Source organism: Typopeltis vanoorti, chromosome 8, assembly GCF_054136105.1.
Source record: "Typopeltis vanoorti isolate ZY-2024b chromosome 8, IOZ_Tvanoo_1.0, whole genome shotgun sequence".
In the NCBI taxonomy this organism is placed as follows: domain Eukaryota; kingdom Metazoa; phylum Arthropoda; class Arachnida; order Uropygi; family Thelyphonidae; genus Typopeltis; species Typopeltis vanoorti.
Genome location: NC_143556.1, coordinates 5,136,356 through 5,160,631, shown reverse-complemented (window position 1 = coordinate 5,160,631; position 24,276 = coordinate 5,136,356). Strand labels below are relative to the sequence as shown.

The following is a 24,276-nucleotide window of genomic DNA, read 5'->3' as shown; positions in this document are numbered from 1 at the left end:
AGAATTCTCCTTGAAACTAATCAGGTGCTCAAAACCTGGGGGAGGGGGGGAATATGTGTCCCCAACCCCTCTCGTAATCCTCAGAGAGGAGGCTTACGCCATTTCCTCTAAAATTCTTTCCCTCTTTCTGGCCAGGTTGAAGCATACATCCAGGTCCTGGGCCCCTTTCTTGAATATCATCTCTCTTAGTCGGTCACAATCCAATTCTGAATTGTTGGAAGACTAACCACTTCATGTGGGCCTCCTCTTCTGGGGATGAGAATTTCGTGGATTGCGATATATGCAATATTCTGTTTCAAAAATCAGATACATTTTCTCCCTTCTCTTGCACGCAACCATACAATTCCCTCAACACTTGGGGTCTCCCCCTTTTCGTATCAAATTTTGAGATCAATATTTGTTTAAATTGCTGATAATCTGGGGCTTTCCTCAGCATAGGAGAGAGATCTAGGAAAGCTTTGGCTCTTCCAATCAGCTTACTATGGAGCATGACTAACAACTGAAAGTCGGTCCATCCTCCAACGTTTCTAAGTTCTTCTATGTAACAGAAAGAACCAATGACGTCGTCAGAATCTTCGCCGGAAAACCGAGAGAACACTTGCTGGGGTTAATATACCGAAAAAATTCACTATCATTCATGCCTAAACTACTAGAGGGATCCGTCATACTTGCATCCAGTTTACAGCAAAATAAACAAAAATTTTCCAACAATACACAAATTATAACTTTTGCCTTTCAGTTGTCTGATCCGCATCCAACTTGCTGTGAATAGCTTATACTCCAAGTTCAATTAGCTAAACCACATCCTGTCGGCTGCGACATTTATGTTGTGTCCTATTCTTGTTTAATTATATATTTCCCTTATACAGTAAAACCTGAAGTTGCACAGTAGGTGGTACAAACAAAGAGCGCATAAGTAGAATTCACGTAACTCGGGATATAATTTTGCATGCAATTTATATATACAAACATACAATTGGGACCAAAGGTTTACAAAAACACCTATATTTTTTAAGGAATATAATCATAATTGTAGTTTTTTAAACATAAAAAAAGAAACTTATTTCTATGTTAATGGTTCATAAAATCTAATAGATTCGTCTGACAGCATAATGTCTTTTTCTTCACGCAAAATTTCTTCATAGCAAGCTAATGAATTTTTTATTCCTTGCCTTGTGGCTACAATTCGTTCCTCGTTAGAATCTGTGTCCTCCAAAATCTGTAAACGTTTCTTTTATGATTGTTCTTACTGTGGATTCCTGTAGATCGAACTTCTTTGCTAGCTCACAAATTTTCATTCCCCCTTCAAAATTCTTAATAATGTTGAGTTTTGTTTCCAAAGTCAATGTTTTTCTTTTCTTGCTAGCTGTAGAAGAATCAGATTTGCTTCTTTTGGATGACATTATTTTTTATGTGAAAAATTTTTTTATCAAGAACATAACATTAAACAATCGCAAGGTTTGTAGACTATAAAAATCATGTATGAATGGAGACTGCACGAAACATGTCAATGCTTGTTCAAAGGATGTGCGACATTGGCGAATGCTGCCGGCACCAGAAAGATACGACTAGTGGTGATGTGTGAAGCGGGACGGGAATAATGTACATATAAGAAACCACGTAACTCCAGATTCGCGCAAGTCGGGGTATGGCTGTGCTTTACTTTCCTAATATATATATATTAGGAAACTTGACTTTTAGTCTGTTTGCTTACTTGGGAAATGGAGTAAAACCAGGTTTAAAATTACTTGGTATCTTTAACATATTTATACCCAAGGTAAAAATACTTTCTACATATACATACATACATATATATACATATATATATATATATACACATACATACATACATATATATATATATATATATATATATATATCTTATCCTTTTTCTTTGCATATCGTCACCTCCGTAGAAATCTAAGCTCTTGCTCCTCTTAGTATCCTAAAACATTTATTTTTTAAAGCTGTGCCATTTAGGATATTTAGTTTATAAAGAAATTTAAAACAAGAAGCAAATTCCTAAATAAGTCTAGAAGTGAATCAATCATGCAATCGTAATCTTGATCTCGCAACTTAACCTTTTCTTCACCCCCGCGCCTAGGTTCATACATTATTACAAGCGGTGCATTGAATGGCAATTACAGAACTGAATATCTGATAAGCAAAAGTTTATTAAAATACAATACAGTACATTAAATTCTAAAACCTACAATTCAATACTAAGATGATACAATGTTAATAAGATAAGCAAAATACAAAAATGAAAATTTCACACTAGCACGTGAGATAAACTGTCATGCCACCACAAAGGACTCTACATGCACAAGATAAAGGGGCTTTCCAGTCAGTGATTAAGTTGGCTTAAATCTTTCACATGCTTATGCACAATAATATGATACAATAATTCAATTAGACAATTGGATTACACACATTAATTTAAAAGCGTTATGTGGGCTTAGCAATTCTGTTACTACAATGAACACCACATTCAATTCTCTTAACCTTTCTCAGTTAAGGGTAAATTACATATACTAGTATCTATACACACTATCGCTCATTCAGTAATACTGATAAACTAGTTCCCTCTTTCTCTATACTATTAAGTGAGCTAAAGTCCTAGTTCAACTCTCATTCAAGTCCTTCAATTGCTTAGTAATACGAATTACAATTATAGCCATATTAAATTAACAGAATTAACATAAAACTTTTCACAATACCATTTGATGAAACTCTTCTACTAGACGTTACTTGTCTGCGATTCCTGAAGAAAATCTCCTTCTGTAGTGGGACATATTTGAGGTACTTAGGAACATAAGGGCCATCTCATTTGTAGCATATCAGGCTTCTTCTAAGGAAACACGATCTATCTGCTGTTCTGCAGTCATCAGATTCACCATGAGGATATCCACAATTTCCACTGATAGTCTCCTTCCTTTAGACTAGGTTTGGCTTAGTATGCAGTAAGTACCTTTCTTCCCGACCATGTGGCATCCTTTGTTCTCGATGGTAAGGAAAGAAAACGGGACCTAAATCCCACTTACTAATATTCCATGTCGTGGCAGACGGAGGGGACTCCTGACCATCACTCAGGAAACTGCATAAGGTAAGCTCCAAATGAAAACTGGCAAAAGACCTCGTGGGGGGGGGGGTCCCTAACCCTTCTATATTATGACCTATCAGCACCTCCTGCAATTAATTTTCTCTCCCGCCCCCCAACATTTGGATACATTTCTCGTAACCTGTTAGGGTGGTGTCTCCCTGCTGAACCTTCCAACTTTGGTGGGCCGTGTGCACACGACTGACCCATGGCAGTCTCTAAATTGGGAACCGTGACCTTGGATTTTACTTTGGTTCTAGTTAATCCTATGAGTCAGCTTTATCAAACTCTATCAGCTCACCTATTTTTTCTAAGAATTAGCATAACTTACAACCGCTTGTTTCAAGTGTATAACAAGCAAGCCTTTTACATGCAAAATTCTTATAACTAAATACTGTAAATTAATTATCTCATTTTTCTAATATTATACAATCAATGTTCTTATACAAGTTAATAATTATTCTTTTCAATTTATTTATTTCATTTTATACTAAGATGCAAGCATGATTTACTTAAAGGTTTCAACTTGTTACATTATGATCAAGTAAATTCTCTTATGAAGTTTACAAAAACCACAAATTTAACAGTTAGATGGTGAGAGGATAAGGAACCTCCTACCATTACACAGTGTGCACCCAAACAGAAAGCTGCAATTCAACTGCAGAATTCCTGCAACAGTCCAAATGATAGTTTGCTTAGTAAGCCTTTATGCCAGACCTGGTCAAAAGCTTTAGATATCAAGTGATTTGTCAAATTTCTCCGTGGCATTTGTCCAGAGATGGGCAATATATGAGAGTTCTCCTGTTGATTGGCAGCAATGGAATCTGTACTAGTGGTTGCTTAATTGCTGGGTGCTTTCAAGGTAGTGTAGAAGTTGGAAATTGGTTTTATCCATCACTTTAGATACGAGTGCAATGAATAAGGGGGAGGGCGATTAGGATAGGAGTCAGTTCTGATGCACAAACCCTCAGGACAATTGGAAGAATGCCATCAAAGCCAGAAGACTGTAATTTAGATAAGTTTCTGATCTCTTTCTGGCAAGGATATAGAGATAATTGTATGTAGGGCAGCTGGAATGATTGGGGGCATTTACCATCATCAGTTATGCATGTATTATAGGCAAAGTGTTAAGCCCAAAGTTTGGCTTTTCTGTGGGTGATGATACAATAGAGCAATCTGAGTATGATGAAGGTGGGAATAGTGTTGGGCAAAAGTTACGACCAAATGCTTGGAAGCATTGGTAGTTTTCTTGCATCTATTTTGGAATTCAGTATAAGCATTAAAGGCAGATGGAGTTCTTGATTTGAGCCAGTTGTAGTATGCTTGATTTTTCATTTGTACAGCCTTGGCACATCTTTTGGAGAACCAGGATTTAGTTAGGAATGGCAGTTCAAAGTATAAGGAATGTATGTTTCCATGCCAGTGAGCATTACTTTGGTGATACGTTCGATGCATATGTTTGGATTGAAAGCATAAAAGTCAGAGGCTGTCCACTTAGCACTGTTATAATGCCAAACCACTCGTGTGGGAGTGGCTGTGTAAGCATTGCTGTATGAGGAAGAAGATGAGCACTAGATTGTGGTCAGAACTACCTAGGGAGCTCACTACATTCACAGGGGGTAACGAGGCTGAGGACTAAAAAAGTTCTGATAAACATCTATAACAAAACTTATATGAAAGCAATTGATATAATAACTAGAAGAAAGAACATATATTAAAACCCTTTAACTCCCATGTTTCATCAAATTGTAATAATTTGTTCTTTTTGGATATATGAAAAGACATGTCAGAAGTTTTGAAGAAATCTGAAGACAGAGGACTTGGACCAAGTATCACTTAACACTTCTGAAGATATACTGAGCCTTGGCTGAAAGAGGGAAAACCTTCAATAATAAAAATCAATAAACAAGCAATTGGTTGAAATGTGGATAACACATGTTTAATTCAAATTTGACAAAACAGCAAGGGAAGGCAGAAGTGATAAAACCATATTGTTATTCACTTCATCCCTCTTTTATTACTCGTCATTCTGCCGCTACAAATTATTGTAGCAGCAGAATATTCATGGAATGAACTTTCTACCGCTATTTGTTGTTGTTTTTTTAAGTATTCCATTTTATTTCAATAATTTTTACTTATTTATTCAATTTTAAATTGTTTTGTTTGGATAATTAAAAAATATATATTTATTTAATTTAAGTCTGCCTGCAGACCACCTGTCCCATCATCGCGAATCACAGGTTGATAAACTGACCTAGAGGATTCTGAAGCTTAGGATAATAATAGTCTGTTATAATTGCATATCTCGTTCATCAATTTTCCTGCATAAACAACAAAGAAGTTTCCAGGAGAAACACCTATCTCCATTTTAGATCAGATAACTCATCTTCAATTGAGAAGCTTACATTAAAATTCCTCTCATCATGAGAAGTATCAAATTCTTTTTTTTTTTTTTTTTCAAAATCAAAGAGCACACTCTTTGTTTTTTCAACTACAAAATTGAAACAATTTTAAATTTACCATCCGATAACAAGACACTCAAAATTTATTGATTGGCTAGAGAAAAGAAACAAGAATGCAGATTTAAAAAAAAAAAACATTTGCAATTTTATGGAGGGAAACAAATTGAATTGTACCACCTTACAACAAGTTATGTGTTGTACCACCTTACCCCAGTCCTGAAGATACTTACAGGCGCAAACTTGGTTTGCTCACACTTGGATAAAGGATTAAACTAAATTTATTATACTCTAACCAAGTGAAAAATAAACTTTCAACATCTTTTTCTAAATCCAGAGTAATTTATTAAAAAAGGGTGGCACACCATTTGGCAACCCCTATAGGTAGAGATGACCTGCGAATGCTTCTGCCTGGTATCTCAGCTTGGGCCTGGCTCCCACTGAAGAGACCTCAATAAAGGTCAAACTAGTCTGGGTAGTGGCCCTTCCCTTAATGCATAACATTAGACATATCCGCAAGGAGATGTGTTGTGCATTATAGGAGATACTGAGACAGGAGTGTTGGTATCTTGCTCCACCTTTGCAATGAGCTGCCCTGGTGTTGTACCACCTTACCCCAGTCCTGAAGATACTTTCAGGCACAAACTTGGTTTGCTCACACTTGGATAAAGGATTAAACTAAATTTATTATACTCTAACCAAGTGAAAAATAAACTTTCAACGATGATGATAGTTGTAGTTCATTGTAGTTGGTGGAGACAGTTGCAAAGTAGGTGTCCTCCCTCAAGTCTTTTGACTCCGTGGAGGTGTTACGTAATAAATATATTACAAAACATGATTTTTTACCCCTCTCATCAGTAGCCCAAGCATGTAGGAATGTGGATGGACCTGACCAAGGAATAGAAAATCTAGGAATCTTTAAACAAGACACTGAACTTTTTCAAGATATTCATAAGCATTCCCCTAATTTTTATATATATAAATACTAATGGTTAAGAGCTTGGGTGGGGGGGGGGGAATCATAATCCTACCAGACATGTCCCCAAGGTGGCAGATGAGGGAAACATAAATGGGTTGCTCTGAATAAAGAGCCATGGATCAAAGGATGTGGCAGAGGCATGGAAAGCTGGCTACATTATTATGCCAGTAACTTCCATGAGCCGGAGAAAGTCTACAAACCAAGATAGTGCTACTGCGTACGGGACAGCTGACATGCCTACTCAAAGACCACCTAGAGTAGGTGAGAAATCAGCAATGTGGTCAGCCAAGGACGTGAAGCACGTGGCCACCCTCAACATAAGATTATACCGACCTGGAAAATTGCAATTAGTCCAGGAAAATTTAAAAAGACTGAAATGGAATAATTTAGGTTTATCAGAGACGCATTTGTGCAGAGATGAATTCATGGATTTACCAGAAGGAAAACTATACTTCTCAGGAAGAAAAGATAACATATACAGAGAAGGAGTTGCATTATTAATTGAGAAGAAATTTACACTCAGTAATTGAAATAAAACCAGCGTCTCCTAGAATAACCAGCCAAATTTCAAGCAAAAGAATAATCCAAATATATGCACCAGACAGTAACCATTCAGAGGAAGAAATAAAAAATTTCTATGAAGAACTACAACAGGAAATAAATAATTCCAAAAATAGAGAACTCATGATAGTGATGGGAGATTTTAACACTAAAATAGGACACTTCGTTCGCAGCAGACAAAAAAAAAGATGTGATGGGGAAATTTGGATACAGAGAGCTTAACAACAGAGGAAAACAATTACTCCACTTCTGTAAAGTGAACAATCTAATGATTGCAAATACATTGTTCTATCAACGCCCTGTCTGTCTGTGTTCACTGGGCATCTACAGATGCCATATGGTCACTCCGATGCTCGATGATTTTCCGCACTAGGCCTCGCCATGTAGTCCTGTTGTTTGCCCTTCTGGCAGCCTCAACTCTCTGAAGATCAGTCACTCCACACACGCCATCCATCCATCTCATTGATGGTCTACCCCTGCCTCTTCAGGAACTTTACCTTCTATTACTGTTCTGAGAAGTCCTCCTTCCATCCTTTCTATGTGTCCAAAATATTTTAACTTTCTTCTGTCGATATCCTTAAGGAGCCTTAAAGTTCTACTAATCTTTTCTAACACCCATTCATTTGTATGCCTTTCAGTGTATGATATCCTCAACAGCCTTCTGTAACACCACATCTCAAAAGCAGATATCCATTTCTTATCTGACTTCTTTAGGTTCCAAGTCTCGCATCCATAAGTCGCTGTTGGAAAAACAACTGCATCTAAAATCCTCAACTTTGTTCCCATGGAGATAGATCCATCCTTCAGATTTTAGACAGGTCTCTGACTGTTGTTTTAGCCATTCCTAACCTTTTTCTGACATCTTCTGAACAGCAATTCTTCACATTAATAATGGATTCCAGGTACTCAAACTTGCTAACTTCCTCAATTCTTTCTCCATTAAGATACATTTGTTTCTCAAGAGCTCCTTTGTTTGTTTTTCCTTTGAGAACCATGATCTTTGTCTTGCTAGAATTGAGTTGAAGTGCTCTGTTATTACTGATCTTGCTACCTTTGTCAAGAATTAGTCCTAGTTCTTCCATGTCATTACAAAGGAGTACTGTATCATCAGCATACCTCAGATTACTGATCAATCTACCTCCTATCGTAAATCCTGTCCTGAGCTCATCCAATGCTTCACGCATGATGCTCTCTGCATATATACTAAACAAGTGAGGAGAAAGTAAACATCCTTGTCTAACTCCTTTTCCAACTTGAAGCCAGTCAGTCAATCCAACACCTGTTCTTATTGTGGCTTCTTGCTCCTTATACAAGTTGGCTATCAACCTGATAGTGTGTTGAGGAAAACCCATTCTTTTCATTACTTCCCACAGTTTCACATGCTCAACACAGTCAAAAGCTTTAGAGTAGTCTAAGAAACACATTACCAGAGGGAGTCTGAATTCTTTATATTTTTCTATGATCTGTCTAAGGCAAAGGATCTGATCTCTGGTGCCCCTACCTTTCCTAAAACCTGCTTGTTCCTCAGGCATTTCTGCCTCAACTTTGGCCTCAATCCTATTTAACATGATCTTTAATAAAATTTTGCTTGCATGAGATATCAAACTAATAGTTCTATAATTCTTGCATGCCTTCATATCACCTTTCTTGTGTAGTGGTATGAAAACTGACTTTTCTTGTGTAGTGGTATGAAAACTGACTTCTTCCAGTCTCTAGGCCATGATCCTGTCTCCCACATCCTTGTAATCAATCTATGAAACACTCTTATCCCTCCATCCCCGGTGGCCTTAATTAACTCTGCTGGGATTTCATCTGCACCTGGGGCCTTATTGCTGTTGAGCTGCTTAACTGCTCTTTTAACTTCATGCCTAAGTGGAGGAGGTTCCAAATCAAAATTTTCTTGGTGGGAGGACTCCACATTTTCTTTATCCACTCTGCTGTACAGTTCCTCACAGTATTCTTTCCATCTGTTTTTGATTTCCAACTCTTCTTAGTAATGATCCATTCCTGTCTTTGATGACATTCAATTTAGGCTTGAACTTGTGCTTTAAGTCACAAACTAAATAAAACATCCTTTTATAATTATGCCTTCTCATCTGGAACTCTATTTCTTCACATTTATTAGTATAGAACTTTTCCTTATCCTGCTTGATGGCTCTTCTGATTTCTCTATGTAATCTCTTGTATTCTTCAGTCCCTGTGTCTTTGTTTTTCCAACCGCTTCTTTTGATTAGTTCCCATGTTGAATCTGATATCCATGGGTCTTTTGGTTTTCTTATTGGGCTGAGATACTATCTCAGCCCTTTGGAAAGGAGTCAAGATATTATCATCTTGATTCCTTCCCAAAGCATTTCTGGCAAGATTTCCTCATTGGTCTCCAAAAAATCATCCAGTCGAGTTGATGTTTCTTCTGTGAATCCAGTAGGAATTACTCTACATCCAATCTAGTGGAATGTGCCTGACCTGGAAGTTTTCGGAGTCTTAGTCTTACTTTGGCTCTTACCAGCTGATGGTCTGTACCACAATCTGCTCCAGGACAAGTATGCACATCAGATATGCTTGTCTTCCACCGCTGGAGAACTAGGATGCAATCAATCTGGTCCCTTGACCTATCAATGTTGGATGTCCAAGTATAGGTCCGTCGTGGATGTTTCTGGAAGCAGGTATTGGTAATAACTAATTTGTTAGCACGGGCAAATTCCAACAGCCTTTCACCATGGGTGTTAAGTTCACCCAGACCAAACATGCCGCACTCCGGCCTGACTCTCATACTCTTTCCCACTTTTGCATTTAAGTCTCCTAAGATGTACAGTATGTCTCTCCTTGGTAGGCAGTCCAAAATAGTTTGTAAGTTTTCATAGAATTCTTCACTCTCTTCTTCAGGCCTATCCATGTGGGGTGCATAAACTACCACAATATACATTGGTAGGCTGAGCCTTAAGTCTAATGGAGTGTATCCTATCATTAATGGGGTTATAACCAAGAAGGCTTCTTGCCTGAGTTGTCTTCAGTATCACAGCTACCCCATGATGTTTTGAGTCACCACCTGAGTAAATAACTAGCTTACCATCCTGCCTTCTGAAGTGACCTTCTCCATTACATCTGGTCTCTGTAATTCCCAAGATATTAATTTTATACCTATCCATCTCTTTACAGACAATCTCAAGAGTACCCATCTGTAAACCCCAGACATTCCATGTACCTATGTAAAATTCCTTTCTAAGATTAATCTCATACATTCCGTGTTGCTTTGCACATTCACGGTATCACTGACTTTTGATGGAGACTGTAATATACTTCTCGAACAGGACCCTCTGCCTAAGCCCTGAACGCGGCTCTGATTATTCTGCGCGACAGCCGATGCAGCATGAGATGCATTATTAGGCACAATCATAGTAGCATTTTGGAGTGAAGTCACTGCAAGAAGAAAGTGGTAGGGTTGCAGAGGCCCTTTCCACATAAGATGAAATAGCAAAATAGGAAAGATTCACCTCTAGCCCTCAAATAGTCTAATAGCATTGGGGGGGGGGGAGGTAGCAAGAAGAAAAGAAAAAAAGGGGAGGGACCAGCCTACAGATAATATAACAGATGTATATTACATGAAGTAAGGCATGGTCCAGCATCAGGTACCTCGAGTTTGCCATGCCCATACTCACTAAAGTGAGCCCTTGAGGAATATCAACGCCCTAATAATAAATATACATGGACAACCCCAGATGGTAATATAAAGAACTGCATAAATAACGTACAAACATTAAGAAGCTTTGATTTCGACAGTGACCATGAAAGATAACTGTCAAAGTGAAGATAAAATTCAACAGGAAAAACTATCATAAAAGAAGAAAACATCAACTTATCAAAACTAAAAGATAGCTCAAGCAGAAGTCGATTTTTATAGAAGATGTGCTTGAAATTAAAACCCTCCATCTTCCAGGACAGCAGAAAATACTGGGAACAAGAAAAAGAACACCAGTGTTATCAATTGCAAAAGACACTCTAGGTACCAAACCCAAAATAAACAAACAATGGATAACCCAATAAATTGTAGCTACAATAGAAGAGAAAAGAGAGGCCAAGATGATTGTAAACCAACAAAACAATGAAGAGAATAGAAAAAAATACACAGCACTAAAAATAAAGTTGATAACCTATGCAAAAAAGAAAAATGGTTAGAAGAAAAGCTAAGAAATGCCAACAAAACAACCTAAAAGTCTTCCATGACACTATAAGAGAAATTACAAAGGAATTCTCAGCAAAAGCAGTAACAATGATAAACAACAAGATGACAAACCAGGAATATTGAAGATAAGAAAAATCTGGTCAAATCATTTTAAGACTATCTTTCACCAAGGAAACAAAACCACAATTCCAACAATAGAAGAAAATAACGATCACCCAAAAATTTTACAAGTAGAAGTTAGATATGCAATAAAACATATGAAAAACAATTAAGCACCAGGCATTGATACTATCCCTACTGAACTGTAGTCATATGGAGGGGAAGTACATCAATAGAACATTTAACAACCCCCTATTCAATAAAATACTACAAACAGGACAGATCCCAGATGACTGGAGAACTGGAAAGATCATCCCAATATATAAGACAGGAGACAAAAGAGATCAATCAATTTACTCTCCCACACCCATAAAATATTCTTAAGAATTATACAAAATAAGATTAAAAACACCTATGAAGAACTGATAGGCATAGAACAAGCTGGTTTCCAAGGAAACCATTCAACAATAGACCAGATTTTCACATTGCACCAATTAGCAGAGCTCAGCTGGGAATACCATAAAGAACTATATTGTTGTTTTGAGGACTTTAAACAAGCTTTTGATAGCATCAACAGAGAAATCATTCTTAAAGTTCTACTAGAAAAAACAATAGACAAATATATAATACAGTTTCTGATAAAATATTTCTCTAAGACAAATGCAATAATTAAAAAGGACACACTTGCAACAGAATCCATAGAGATCCAAAAAGGAGTAATGCAAGGATGCTGATTATCCCCATGCCTATTCAACATATATCTAGACAAAGGTGTAAAGAAGGCAATGGATAATGAGCCTGGAATCAATGTCAATGGTTTAAACATAAATAATAACAAATATGCAGATGATCTCCTCCTTATTGCAAGAACCCCGAATGAACTACAAAGGTTGATAAACAAGCTAAATGAAACCTGTAAAACATATGACATGACAATAAATATACAAAAGACAAAAGCGATGAAAATAGGGAGGTACAGAACTACCATCTCAGCCACCCTAATTGGAGAACAAATAGAAACCTTCATATATCTTGGATGAAAACTAACAAACAATAGATGAACTCAAAACAATCAAACACAGAATAGCAATAGGATGGACCACCATGGTAAAATTACAGAAAATCTGGAAAACAAACAGGATATCTAAACAAGCCAAAATCAAATCATATGAATCAATAATTATACCAACAGTCATCTATGGAGCAGAAGCATGGACAGTTAAGAAAAGAGGAGAAAAAACTGCTGGCATTTGAAGTGAAATGCTTAAGAAAAATGAATAGAAAAAGTCAGATAGAAAAGAACACAAACAGCACAGTCAGACAAGAATTATTATATAAAAAGATAATAGAAAAAAATTAGAAAACAACTGAGATGGTTTAGCCACACTGTATGCATGGACACAGACAGACTTCCTATATTTTATGTCCTAATCAGTACTTTTCCAGCTAAAAAAAGAAGACCCGGAAGACCAAGAATTACCTGGCTGAAATTAATAAAGAACATCGTGATTCAGAACATGAGGAACTTTTTCGAACATCAAGGAATAGAGAAGATTGGAAGATCCTGCTCAAGAGAAGACTTAAGCAGTCTTAGACAGAAGAGAAGAAGAATGGTTTAGAGAAACAAGCAGATAATTATGTTGAAAGGTTTATGGAAGAAATGAGTTCTTAATTTGAGAGCAAAATATTTCAGTATAGGAGTATGCCTCATCTGGATTTAATTCCAATAAGTAAATTCTAAATGCAATTGCTGTATCAATTTCCTTGAAAAATTATTCAAGATTATATGATGAATTTTTATTAAAGATCTTTCTATATCTTAAATTCATAAATCATGAAAAGTGAATTATTTTCCATTATGTTTATATTATTGTTCTCATTTTAATCTTTCGTTCATCTAGCTTCAGATATTATTCAACTACTAGGGTGACTCCGCCCCCTGATACCTACGGCACCCAACCCCCTCAAGTTCTGGACTGGTAGGCCACTTCTCCTTGAATTCAGATGACTAATTTTAAAAACTCGGACAGGCCTACCAGTCCGGAACTCAGGGGGGATTGGGCACCTATAGCGCCCAATCCCCTTGAGTTCCGGACTGGTAGGCCTGTTCTCCTCGAATTCTAATGACTCGTCACTCAGGATAGCCGAGTTTCAAAACGTTTTAAATAACTTGACAAAAAACGTGACACAAAAAACGTTATAAAAAAGGCTTATCATTTTATATTATAGAGTAGTGTGTATAGTTCAATAATATAGTCAATATAGTATACTGTGCTGTGTAGCATATTGATGGCACTATACAGCAAGAAGTGGACGAGATTCGAGATTTGGGAGTGATGGTAGACTAAAGTTTAGAGGGCATATTGCAAGTGTGGCAAAAGCTGCACGTCGTAGTGCTGTTATGATAAAAAGTACTCTAACATGCAGGGATAAGGAAGTGGTTGTGCCACTGTATAAAGCACTGGTCAGACCACACTTGGACTACTATGCTGAAATTTGGTCACCTGGTTTTTAGTGCAATGTGGAAACATTGGATAGAGTCAGAGGTGAGTGACTAAGACAATATTAGGACTTCGGAATGCTGGCGATGGAGAGGATTAGGATTAATCCAGAGGATAAGTGGGTTTGATGGTATTACAGAAGGAGTAGAGGGTGAGAGAGGAAAAACTAGAAGCCATCCCTGGAAGTTATGTAGAGTGTGGTGAAGGAGTGTAAGTAGTGGATTTTTTACACAGAGAATTGTCATTGAATGGAATGCATTACCAGAATGTGTTGTTAATGCAAGGAGTGTTAAAACAAGGATTTTATGATTTGGTACGATAAATGTTGCAGTTGAACGAACCTCTCACAACAAGTCTGCCGACTCCACAGAGGGTGCAATAATACCTGGAAGGAGCCCAATCTTATTGCAGGTTATGCAAATATAATCAACTGTGATATCTTGTGATTAGGCAGTTTTTAGTCCCACATTGAAATATTTAACTGAAAATTAAAAATTGCAATAATTTTGTTATACTATATTATACAACCAACTTTTCATAAGACAAATATCGTTAAGAAATTGCTAACCTAAACAATGTGAGCAATGAAAATTAATCCAGTACAAAAAATTATATGACAATATACTAACCTGAAAAGAATGTATTAATTTTTTCTAACTCCTTCTCACAGTGGTGGAAAAATTCTTCATCAAAGCTGGCAAAGTATCTTGTTATGACACTCAGTTCAACCACTACAATGAAATACATAAAATGTCAGACCATCAAATCTGATTTTTTTTTTAATAGAAATCTACTGATAAAAAACATCTAAAGAAAATTTAGAACTGATTTTTTTTTTTTTTTTTTAAACTGAATTACTCTTACAAAATCAAATTATAGAACAGTCCATCCATCCAACAGAGGTGTAGAAGACTAAAACTGCACAACAGCAGTGGTCACAGCAGTAGAAAAATCCATAAACAGTTATTCTTAGTTGATCAATTTGTCTGCAGATTCTTATTCTGCTTCACACACACACACAAATACAAAACCACCACACCAATTCATGTAAAAGCATGCATGGTGGTGATGATTTTATGGTTTTAATGGTGTAAGGACAGCAAAGGTCATACTGCACCATATTAACGGTTATAATAGTAGTACACATGGTAATCATAAATCACAATCATAAACATCCATGTCTGCTGCAGTGGGATTCAAACCCTTGAAGCATGCATGGTTAAGGAGGAAAAAATCTGCTGATGTATATCCTGAATAAGAGCCCAAAGAGTAAAGCAAGTGGAATGAAAGAGGATAAGTGGGTTTGATAAATCTGAAGCTAAATTATGTATAGATGTTGACAACTGTTTGTCAACATCCATACATATGTGTTCCAATAGTGCTCAAATAATACCTATAGAAAAGGCAAAAAACAAGTTTATGAAAAGCTGAAAAGGATAAGAACTATTAAGCATTCTAGACAATATCAATCATTTAAGTTTTCATTGCACCACCCCAAATGTGTGAACATAAGGCCAAGCAAATGATTATGGAATTAGAACAAGCAACTGAGGTTATAATGAAATCTTGTTTTAAAGCTATATGAAGATGAAAAGCCTTGCCATTATCTAAATGAGACTGATTAAGGACCTTCCTATTGCAATCACCAACCTAGGAAGAAACCTTCTCATTTAGATAATGAGAAGGGTTTTTCATCTTCACACAGCTTTAAAACAAGATTTCATTGTTTTAAATCTGTGTAATCTTTTAATCGCCTTCTTGTCACAGTAACTGTCAAGAAGGCAATTAAAAGGTTAAACAGATTTGGGATTTATATTGGGTTATCAGCTGTACATGTAGGAATGAGAATCTTGAATAGAAAAGGACAGACTTGGAGCCAAAGAAAACTATGAGTGTGTTTGTGCCTAGGAAAGCTACATGTACTTTAGCCCAAAAAGAAAAAAATTTAACTTTGCATAGAGATCCGAGTATTAAAATGTAATGATCTATTGGTTTGTTTTGGATTTACTAGCTCAAGGGTAGCAAAAGTCATACTGTGCCAAAGGTTATGGCAATACAGGATGAGAAATAAACAGATCAAGTAAATAGGCGGTAGATGTCTTTTATCACTTAGTGATCACTTGGTGAAAGGCCACCACCATAATCTTCCTTCATGGAAGACTGAAGTTGATTGCAGCCATGTTTGGTCACCAGAGCAATGTCCCATTTCTATCCCTTTCATGTACAATGAAAGGAATACACCCAAGGACATGCCAATAACACTGTGCAGTCCAGATCCTCTCCAATTCAAGAGTACATCAGTAAAATTGTTTCCTAGGCCAGCTGCTACATAGTACATACAACCAAACCAACTAATAGTAATGAATATGTTAGGCTTCCTGATCTTCCTAAGGCTCCAAAGCTCAAATCAACACCACTGGACCTCTTGGATTTGTTGCCTCCATCTTTGTCTGTCCAGTCACTTCTCCAATTTAGAGATTGGAATATGTTTCTTTCATTACTAATCTTAACTATTCATCTTGTTTTTGTTGGTATTTTACCAACAATTTTGCTATTTATAGTCTATAAAATACTGAAATTTTCCATACAAAAAACATGTCCTGTCCACTGCAACTTTATGAACTTGATTATACTAGATATTGTAGGTTCATTGTAGAGATGATATAATTCATGGTTGTATCTGATCCTCCAGACTTATTCCCTATGCCATTTTTTTCCTCCCCAAGGATTTTCCTTTCTAAAGCTGAAATCAAATTCTCTATCCTTGCCATCAAGGTTTCACATTAATTAGGTAACAATTGAACGAATTATCAATTTATATATTTGCACTTTAGTCTTCAAAAACTCAATATACACGTGAATAAAAAGCCCAATTACGCCCCCCCCCCCTTTTTTATTCAGTTCTACACTTCCCCATCTCATTTTATTCCACTTTATTTCAAGGTTCCCAATTTTCATGTTTATCAATTAAATGATTCTACCTGGTATTAATGATTTAGTTTGCTGTTGATTAATTTTAGCCCTATTTTTCGAACTCCAGATGTTTCTTCTGCATATGCTACAGTCTGCACTGATTTATTAGAGTATCCAATTGATGCCAGTGGATAATGTATTCCAAAGAAAAGCTCAAAAGTATTGTAACTGGACAATCTCCTTGTTTTAATCCTTCAGTTATTGGAAGGGATCTGTGTAATCATTTAATACTTTAGTCTATGCTTTAGAGTTTATCCATTGTTAATCTTTTAAGTATCACTAACTTATAAGATGACACAGTTTGAAATTCACATAATTTTTCTCTACTAATGCTGTCATATGCTTGGTGACGATCAAAAATCTGATGAATATCAAATTCCCAAAATTTCTCTAATTGTTTAATTATATAGATTTAGTTTAATCCTTTATCCAAGTGTAAACAAAGTTGCACCTGTAGTATCTTCAGGACTGAGGCAACTCATGGTAAAGGAGGACTAAGCTCTCATCACTTGTCTTAGTATCTCCTATAACGCAAAGCACATCTCCTTGCGGACATATATAATGCTATGCATTAAGGGAAGGGTCACTACCCAGCCCGGTTTCGACCTTTACTGATCTCTGGTCAGTGGGATCCAGACCCAAAAGGTGGAAGTAATGGAGAAGTCATTTACCTATACAAGTTGCCAAAAGATGTCTCACCATATTATTAAATTACTCTGGATTTAGAAAGATGCCGGAAGTTTTTTTCCCACTTGGTTAGACTATAATAAATTTAGTTTAATCCTTCATCCAAGTGTAAGCAAACAAAGTTTGTGCCCGAAGTAACTTCAGGACTGAGGCAACTCGTGGTAAAGGAGGACTAAGCTCTCATTATATGTCATCAAATATGACTCAGTCCTGAAGATACTTCAGGTGCAAACTTTGTTTACACTTGGATAAAGGATTAAACTAAATTTATTACAGTCTAACCAAGTGGAAAAAAAACTTCCAACATCTTTCTCTAAATCCAGAGTAATTTAATAATAAGGTGACACACCTTTTGGCAACTCATATGAGTAAATATAACTTCTCCATTACTTCCACCTTAGTATCACCACCTTTGGGTCTGGCTCCCACTGACGAGACCTCAAAGGTCGAAACTGGTCTGGGTAGTGGCCCTTCCCTTAATGCACAGCATTATACATGTCCTCAAGGAGATGTGCTTTGCATTATGGGAAATACTAAGACCAGTGAAGAGAGTGTTTAGTCCTCATTTAAGAGTTGCCTCAGTCCTGAAGATACTTCAGGTGCAAACTTTGTTTGTTTACACTTGGATAAAGGATTAACCTAATTTATTATAGTCTAACCAAGTGGGGAAAAAAACTTCCAACATATTTAACTATATGTATCTGATCAATTGTAGATTGCCTTTCGTGAAACCTGATCAGCTTCTCAATCAGCTAATGCTAAATCATGCTGCCACTTACTCTGCCAGTTTGCGATTGGAGGAAGACCAAATATAGTAATATGCAGTAGGGGGTACTGTCGAGGCCACATAATGGGCCGAGTTTCCTCTGTGTGAATGGCATGTTTGCAAGTGTCCAACATAGTTCCTCTTACTCCATTACAACTCGATAAAACACTTACTGCAGATTATAAAAAAATCTTCACAAAAAAACAATTCCAAAAGTAAAAATATAAAATAAAGCATAAAAAACAAACCAAGCAAAAAACTTATATTGCTGTTTAGGTCACAAAAGTTTCCATATCCATTTTAACACTTGTGACCTAAGCAGCAATATAAATTACATGCACAACCTACAGTTATAAACTACATTACTCACAGAACCTCAGCTGGCAACCAAAACAATTAGTACTATCATCAAATTCCTGCCATTTACCCTCAAGGGATGTACAGGATATGATAGTACTACATGAAAAATTAACATCATTACTAACTTCCTACCTACAATTTTCTGCCAAATCAATCAGTTACCTGCCAAAGCTACAACATTGTCAGATCTTATATTTACATATCTATCTTCTAAGGCACTTTTTACCGTATCAATCCACCTATATCTTAGTCTCCCTCTGAGTCTTTTTTGACCCAGAGGAAGACTAAGTAAGACTAGGAAGACCACTTCTGACCCAGCTCTCAGATCCAGAAGTTAAAATTGGTTTGAACACTGTCTTGTATACAGTTAATTTAGTGTTTTCACTAATTTCTCTCTTATTCCATATGAATTTATTCAATTGACTTCCTACCATACCAGCTTTGTTTATTCTGTTGTCCATATTTATTTCCATTAAATATCCAGTATTTAATTTTCCATATTTAATTTACCATCTTCATTAAAAATCATGCCTAAGTAGCTGAAATGTTTTATTTGTTCTATAGGCTCTCCATTCACAATGCAGCTGATATTTTCATTATCTTTGTCTTGTTATTGCTGACCTTCGTACCATATCTATCACAACAGTTATTCAATTTAGTCAGGGAATCTTGCAGACTTGTAGTGGATTTATTTAGAAATATAACATCATCCACATAAAGCAAAGAGCTGACATTAACATATCCAATTTTCATTTCAGGTTTAATACCACTTTCCTTCATAATGTAATCCATATAGATAATGAATAACAGAGGGGATAATGTACATCCTTGTCTCACACCAGATTTAACATTAAACCATCTTCCTGTACTTCCTTCAATTCTAACTGCTGACTTACAACTCAAATAAAGACTAAGTATATTGCTTGATATAATGATCCACTGACAACATACAACTGTAGTGTTCTGAATAGCTTCTCTATTGGCACCTTGTCATATGCTTTTTCCAGATCTACAAAACTTAAATACAGATTTTTGCTATATTCCCATGACTTTTCAACTATTTGTCGTAAAGTGAAGATCTGATTCTGACAGCCTTACCAGGAACACACTTTAGAGAGTGTTCCTGGTAAGAATTAATTACAGAGGTATTACTCAGTAGAGAAATACCTCTGTAATTCTCACAATCAGTTTTATTTCCCTTTTTATATATGGTACTATGAGAGCTCTACTCCAATCATCTGGAATCATATGGAGGTATAAAAGTTTTGCAATGGTTACACTGCAAAACTTTCATACCTCCATACTTGAGCATTTCTGATCTAATATCATCTACTCCAGTTGCCTTTCCAGATTTCAGACTTTTGATGGATTTTTCTACTTCAAGCATTGATATGTATTCCTGATTGCATGCCTGGTCAGTGTTTTTTTTTTTTTTACTCACTGTGCTGTCATCACTGCTTGTTTCATTTAGCAGTTTTTTGAAGTAATTACTCCATACTTCAAGGATATCTTTTTTTCTCCAGTTTTCATATCACCTTTATCATCTCTAATTCCTTTTACAGCACTCTATCCTCCATTTCTGAGCTTCTTCAACAACCTCCAGAATATCTTGCCACCTTCTTGATATTTATTTTCTATGTTCTCACCAAAGTCCTCCCATGACTTTTGTTTAGCTAGTTTTACACAGTGTTTAGCTTTCTTACATTTGTCTCTGTATTCTATAAGAGCACAAGCTGACTTATTTGCCAGGAACTTTTAACATGCTTTCTTCTTTACCTTCACTGCCTCTTTAACTTCCTGTGTCCACCAGGTAGTTCTGATTTTTCTATCCTTGCAGACAACCTCACCACATGCTCTCTGGCAGAATCAATGTTTTCTTCAGAGCTTGCCACTGAATCTCCAAGGTTTGATTCCTGTTCTCAAACTCTTTCATTTTTTCTTGAATATTGTTTGTATATTTTAGTCTACAGTTCACATCTGAGAGCTGCTCAACTTTTATTCATTTTAAAACTTTCTTACATCTTCTTTTCAACATGAAATTCAAATTTATCCTGCTTAAGACTAAATGGTGATCTTTTCCAATTTCAAATCCTCTGTACAATCTAGTGTCCTGCACCAGAGAGAAAACATCACTATCAACAATAATATAGTCAATGAGACTTTTCTTATTCCTTGCTTCTTCTCTCCATGTGAATTTGTGCACATTTTTATGTTGAAACAAGATGTCAGTAATAACCAGTCCATGTCCTGAGCAGAAATCCAACAAGTATTTGCCATTATTATTAGCTTTGCTCTTTTCTCCAAATTTTCCCAAAATATTTTTGTATGTCTCACAATCATTTCCTACTCTGCTATTTAGATCCCCAACAAGGACCAACTTTTCATTTTTCATTGTGTCAGTTGCTTTTTCTAAAGCCTCAAAATATTCCTCCACTTCTATCTTAGTAAAACCTTCTGTGGGACCATAGACACAAATAAGTCTCATTGTCCAGTTCCCCTTTCTGATATTTGTCCACATCACTCTACTTGAAATTGCCTGGCATTCAAGAAGATTAGTCTCGTATTTAGTGTTGAATATTATAGCTACTCCTTTTCCTTGATTGTCATTGCCTGAATATAAGATTTTGTATTTATTGCTCAGAAAGATCACCAGTTTTGGTCTTTTTTTTTGTTTCAGTCACCCCTATTATGTCGATCTGGTACTTATCTAATTCCTCAGCTAGCTCCATTTCTTTGCTATTCAGGCTTCTTATGTTGATAGTACCGATCTTTAACTCCGGTGATGTTGAGTTGGGGTGTGTTTTCAGATTTATGTTGTTATTATAAAAAACCTCCATGGAGTGAAAGACTCATCATGGGAGATCCACTGTTATACACACAGTTTATCATACCGTGCCTTAAATATATTCACTGTCTCTGCACCAACTACACTCTCGGGCAACGTATTCCAATCACTCACCACTCTCCATGCAAAAAACCTGCTCCTCACTCCCTTGCTTACACCTTCCAAGGATGATCTCCTGTTCTCTTTCTATCTTCATCCATTCTGTGCAAAACCTCCAAGACATTATCTGGTAATAACCTTTTAACAGCTTATATGTCTTGATCGTATCCCCTCTCCTCCTCCTATCCACCAAAATGCAATTTCTGCAAATTGCATTTTGTCAATCTGTCTTCATACTCAACATTCCAGAGACCAGAAACCACCATAGTGAATCGTCTCTGAACCTTTTCAAATACATCATCTTTTTGAAAACAGTGACCAAATCTGTGCATAGTAATCCGTATGTGGCCTGATCAAAGCCTTATACAAGGGAACCATGGCATCCTTTTACTTCTACAAGTTGGTTCCTTCTGCATCATTTCCCATTATCCGCTGTGTTGTCCTCACAATTTTAGTAACATGCCCTCGAAATTTTAGGTCCTTGTCTACAGTCACTCCCAGATCTCTCATCTCTACCACTTCCAAGATATTTCCACCAGTTGTGTACTCCACATCCCACCTCTGCTTCCCAAATTTCAAAACCTTACACTTTGCAACATTGAACTGATATCCTCACTTGTTTACTCATTCAGCCAGTGTATTCGAGTCCTCTTGCAAAACTACAGCATCTGCTCTACTCCTAATAGCTCTCCCCAACTGCATTATTTGCAAACAACTGCATATCACCATTCAGACCTCTCCTTGTTTACATACAAATATCTATATGTAAAAAAGGAGATACAAATATTTTTACATACAGATATTTGTATGTAAATATCATTTACATACAAATTAAACAGCAATGGAACCAAAAACAGATCCTTGGGTACAACACTAGTAACTTTCCTCTTCTGGGATATCACTCTTCCATAGACAACTCGCTGATACCTATCAGACAGCTAATCTCCAATCCAGCAAACTAATCTACTGTTCAGCCCCATCCGTTCCAATTTAATTACCAGCTCGTCATGTGGCAACCTTTGCAAAAACTAAATAATCACTGTATATGCAACACCCTTATCCAACATATTTGTCATTTTATTATGTAAAAAGCAATTAAATAAGTATATATTTTGAACAATCAAATCATTGAATAAATAAATCTTAATTAGTGGGACAGGTGAGCCTGTTGTTCACTGCACATCTCAAATCTTGGAATCAAACTTGTACAGTGTCCATTAAATGTCCTTCCTATCATTGCATCAACGGTCTGATTCTAAAACCATGTGGGCTAGGTAGCATTTCAGTGAAAATATTGGAGTATTTCGCGGCGTCCCACTGTTACAAAGGAGAAATAAAAATTATCTTAAGCCATGAGTCAAAAAAATTGTACCTCAATAAGTACACTGTTGCATGAGATCCATAGTCAATGGGAGATGTTTATCATCTCACAATGGATGCCATCAGGCAATATAGTATACTAGCATTGGGAGAGCAAAGTCATCTTTTCAATTCATCCTTAATAAATGGTCGGTTGTATAGGTCTGCCCAGTTTGCAAATGTGTAGAGTACCATTTCTTGTTTTTCAATATCAAAAATTCAGCAGGATATAACTGAAGTGAATGCAATTCCTTTGGGTTTAGTCATTATGCATCTATCACCATCAGGGTAGATTAATGATGTTTCTTATGTATTCCTCACTTTCCAGATTTTATCCTACACCATTGTTATACCAATTGTATGATTGACAGATGAAGTAAACTGCATTCAAGATTGTTTTTGACAGATGTCTAACCATGATATACTAAAAAAAAATAAAGATACTAGAAATGACTTTCTTGTGATCACTTCCATATACTGAAAAATTCAGAGGGAATTATAGCAACAGTGATTTTAAGAGATGAAAGAAAAGTTTTCAAAAGTAACTGATGATTTTTGATTCATTTTTAAAACAGATTACTGTAATTGTTTGCTTATTTACTTTTTAGATAGACTGGCAGTATGTGCAACATTCAGGCTATGCAATTTACAATGAAGAGATGAAGACAAGCTGTGCACTACACTGATGGAACTAAACTGCAAAAAATTGAAGATTACAGAACATATTGCAAAGGTAACCAAAAATAGCACATCAGATTACATGGCTGAGAACATACAAACAAGGATAGGGAGGTTATTGTTCTTTATAAGGCCACACATGGCTGTGCACAGATTTGGCCACGTGGATCCAAATAGGAAAATGAGGAAGTGATGGAGAGAACCCAAAAGGTAATGAACAAGATTATGGCAGATCTATGAAATGCTCCCTATAAGGATAGGGACATGAAATTAGAGTTCTTTTATAGAATTGACACTAAAGACTTTCAATACATGATAAGAAGGGAGACAATAAGAGAGGGACATCAACCCTGGAAAATGAATGAGTGGTTGGCCAAGACGTTAAGACTGTGTGTGTGTGCGCACGTGTGTGTACGTACAGGCTTGGAAGTAGGAATAGGTGGAATGAATTACTAGAGGTGGTTGTAAGTACTTCAGTAGTGAATGAGTTCAAAGAAAGGGGTGGTAAAAATATTTACAATAAGAAATATATATGGTCTGGATATTCTTTCACATGGGGTTAAAATGTGAGAATAACTCTGCTGCAAAGAGGCTGTATAGGTCCCAGATGTTAATCAGCCATGAGGCATT

The 24,276-nt window shown here is 36.4% G+C and overlaps 1 protein-coding gene across 1 annotated transcript in view; it reads right to left on the bottom strand.

Moving 5' to 3' along the window:
- The window catches only part of LOC150103693 (solute carrier family 53 member 1-like), a 291,679-nt gene that overhangs the window by 224,428 nt on the left and 42,975 nt on the right, over positions 1-24,276 (bottom strand). Inside the window, exon 3 of the mRNA XM_090397054.1 lies at positions 14,509-14,610. Coding sequence (XP_090253180.1) covers positions 14,509-14,610 — 102 coding nt within the window. The remainder of the gene's footprint in view (positions 1-14,508; positions 14,611-24,276) is intronic.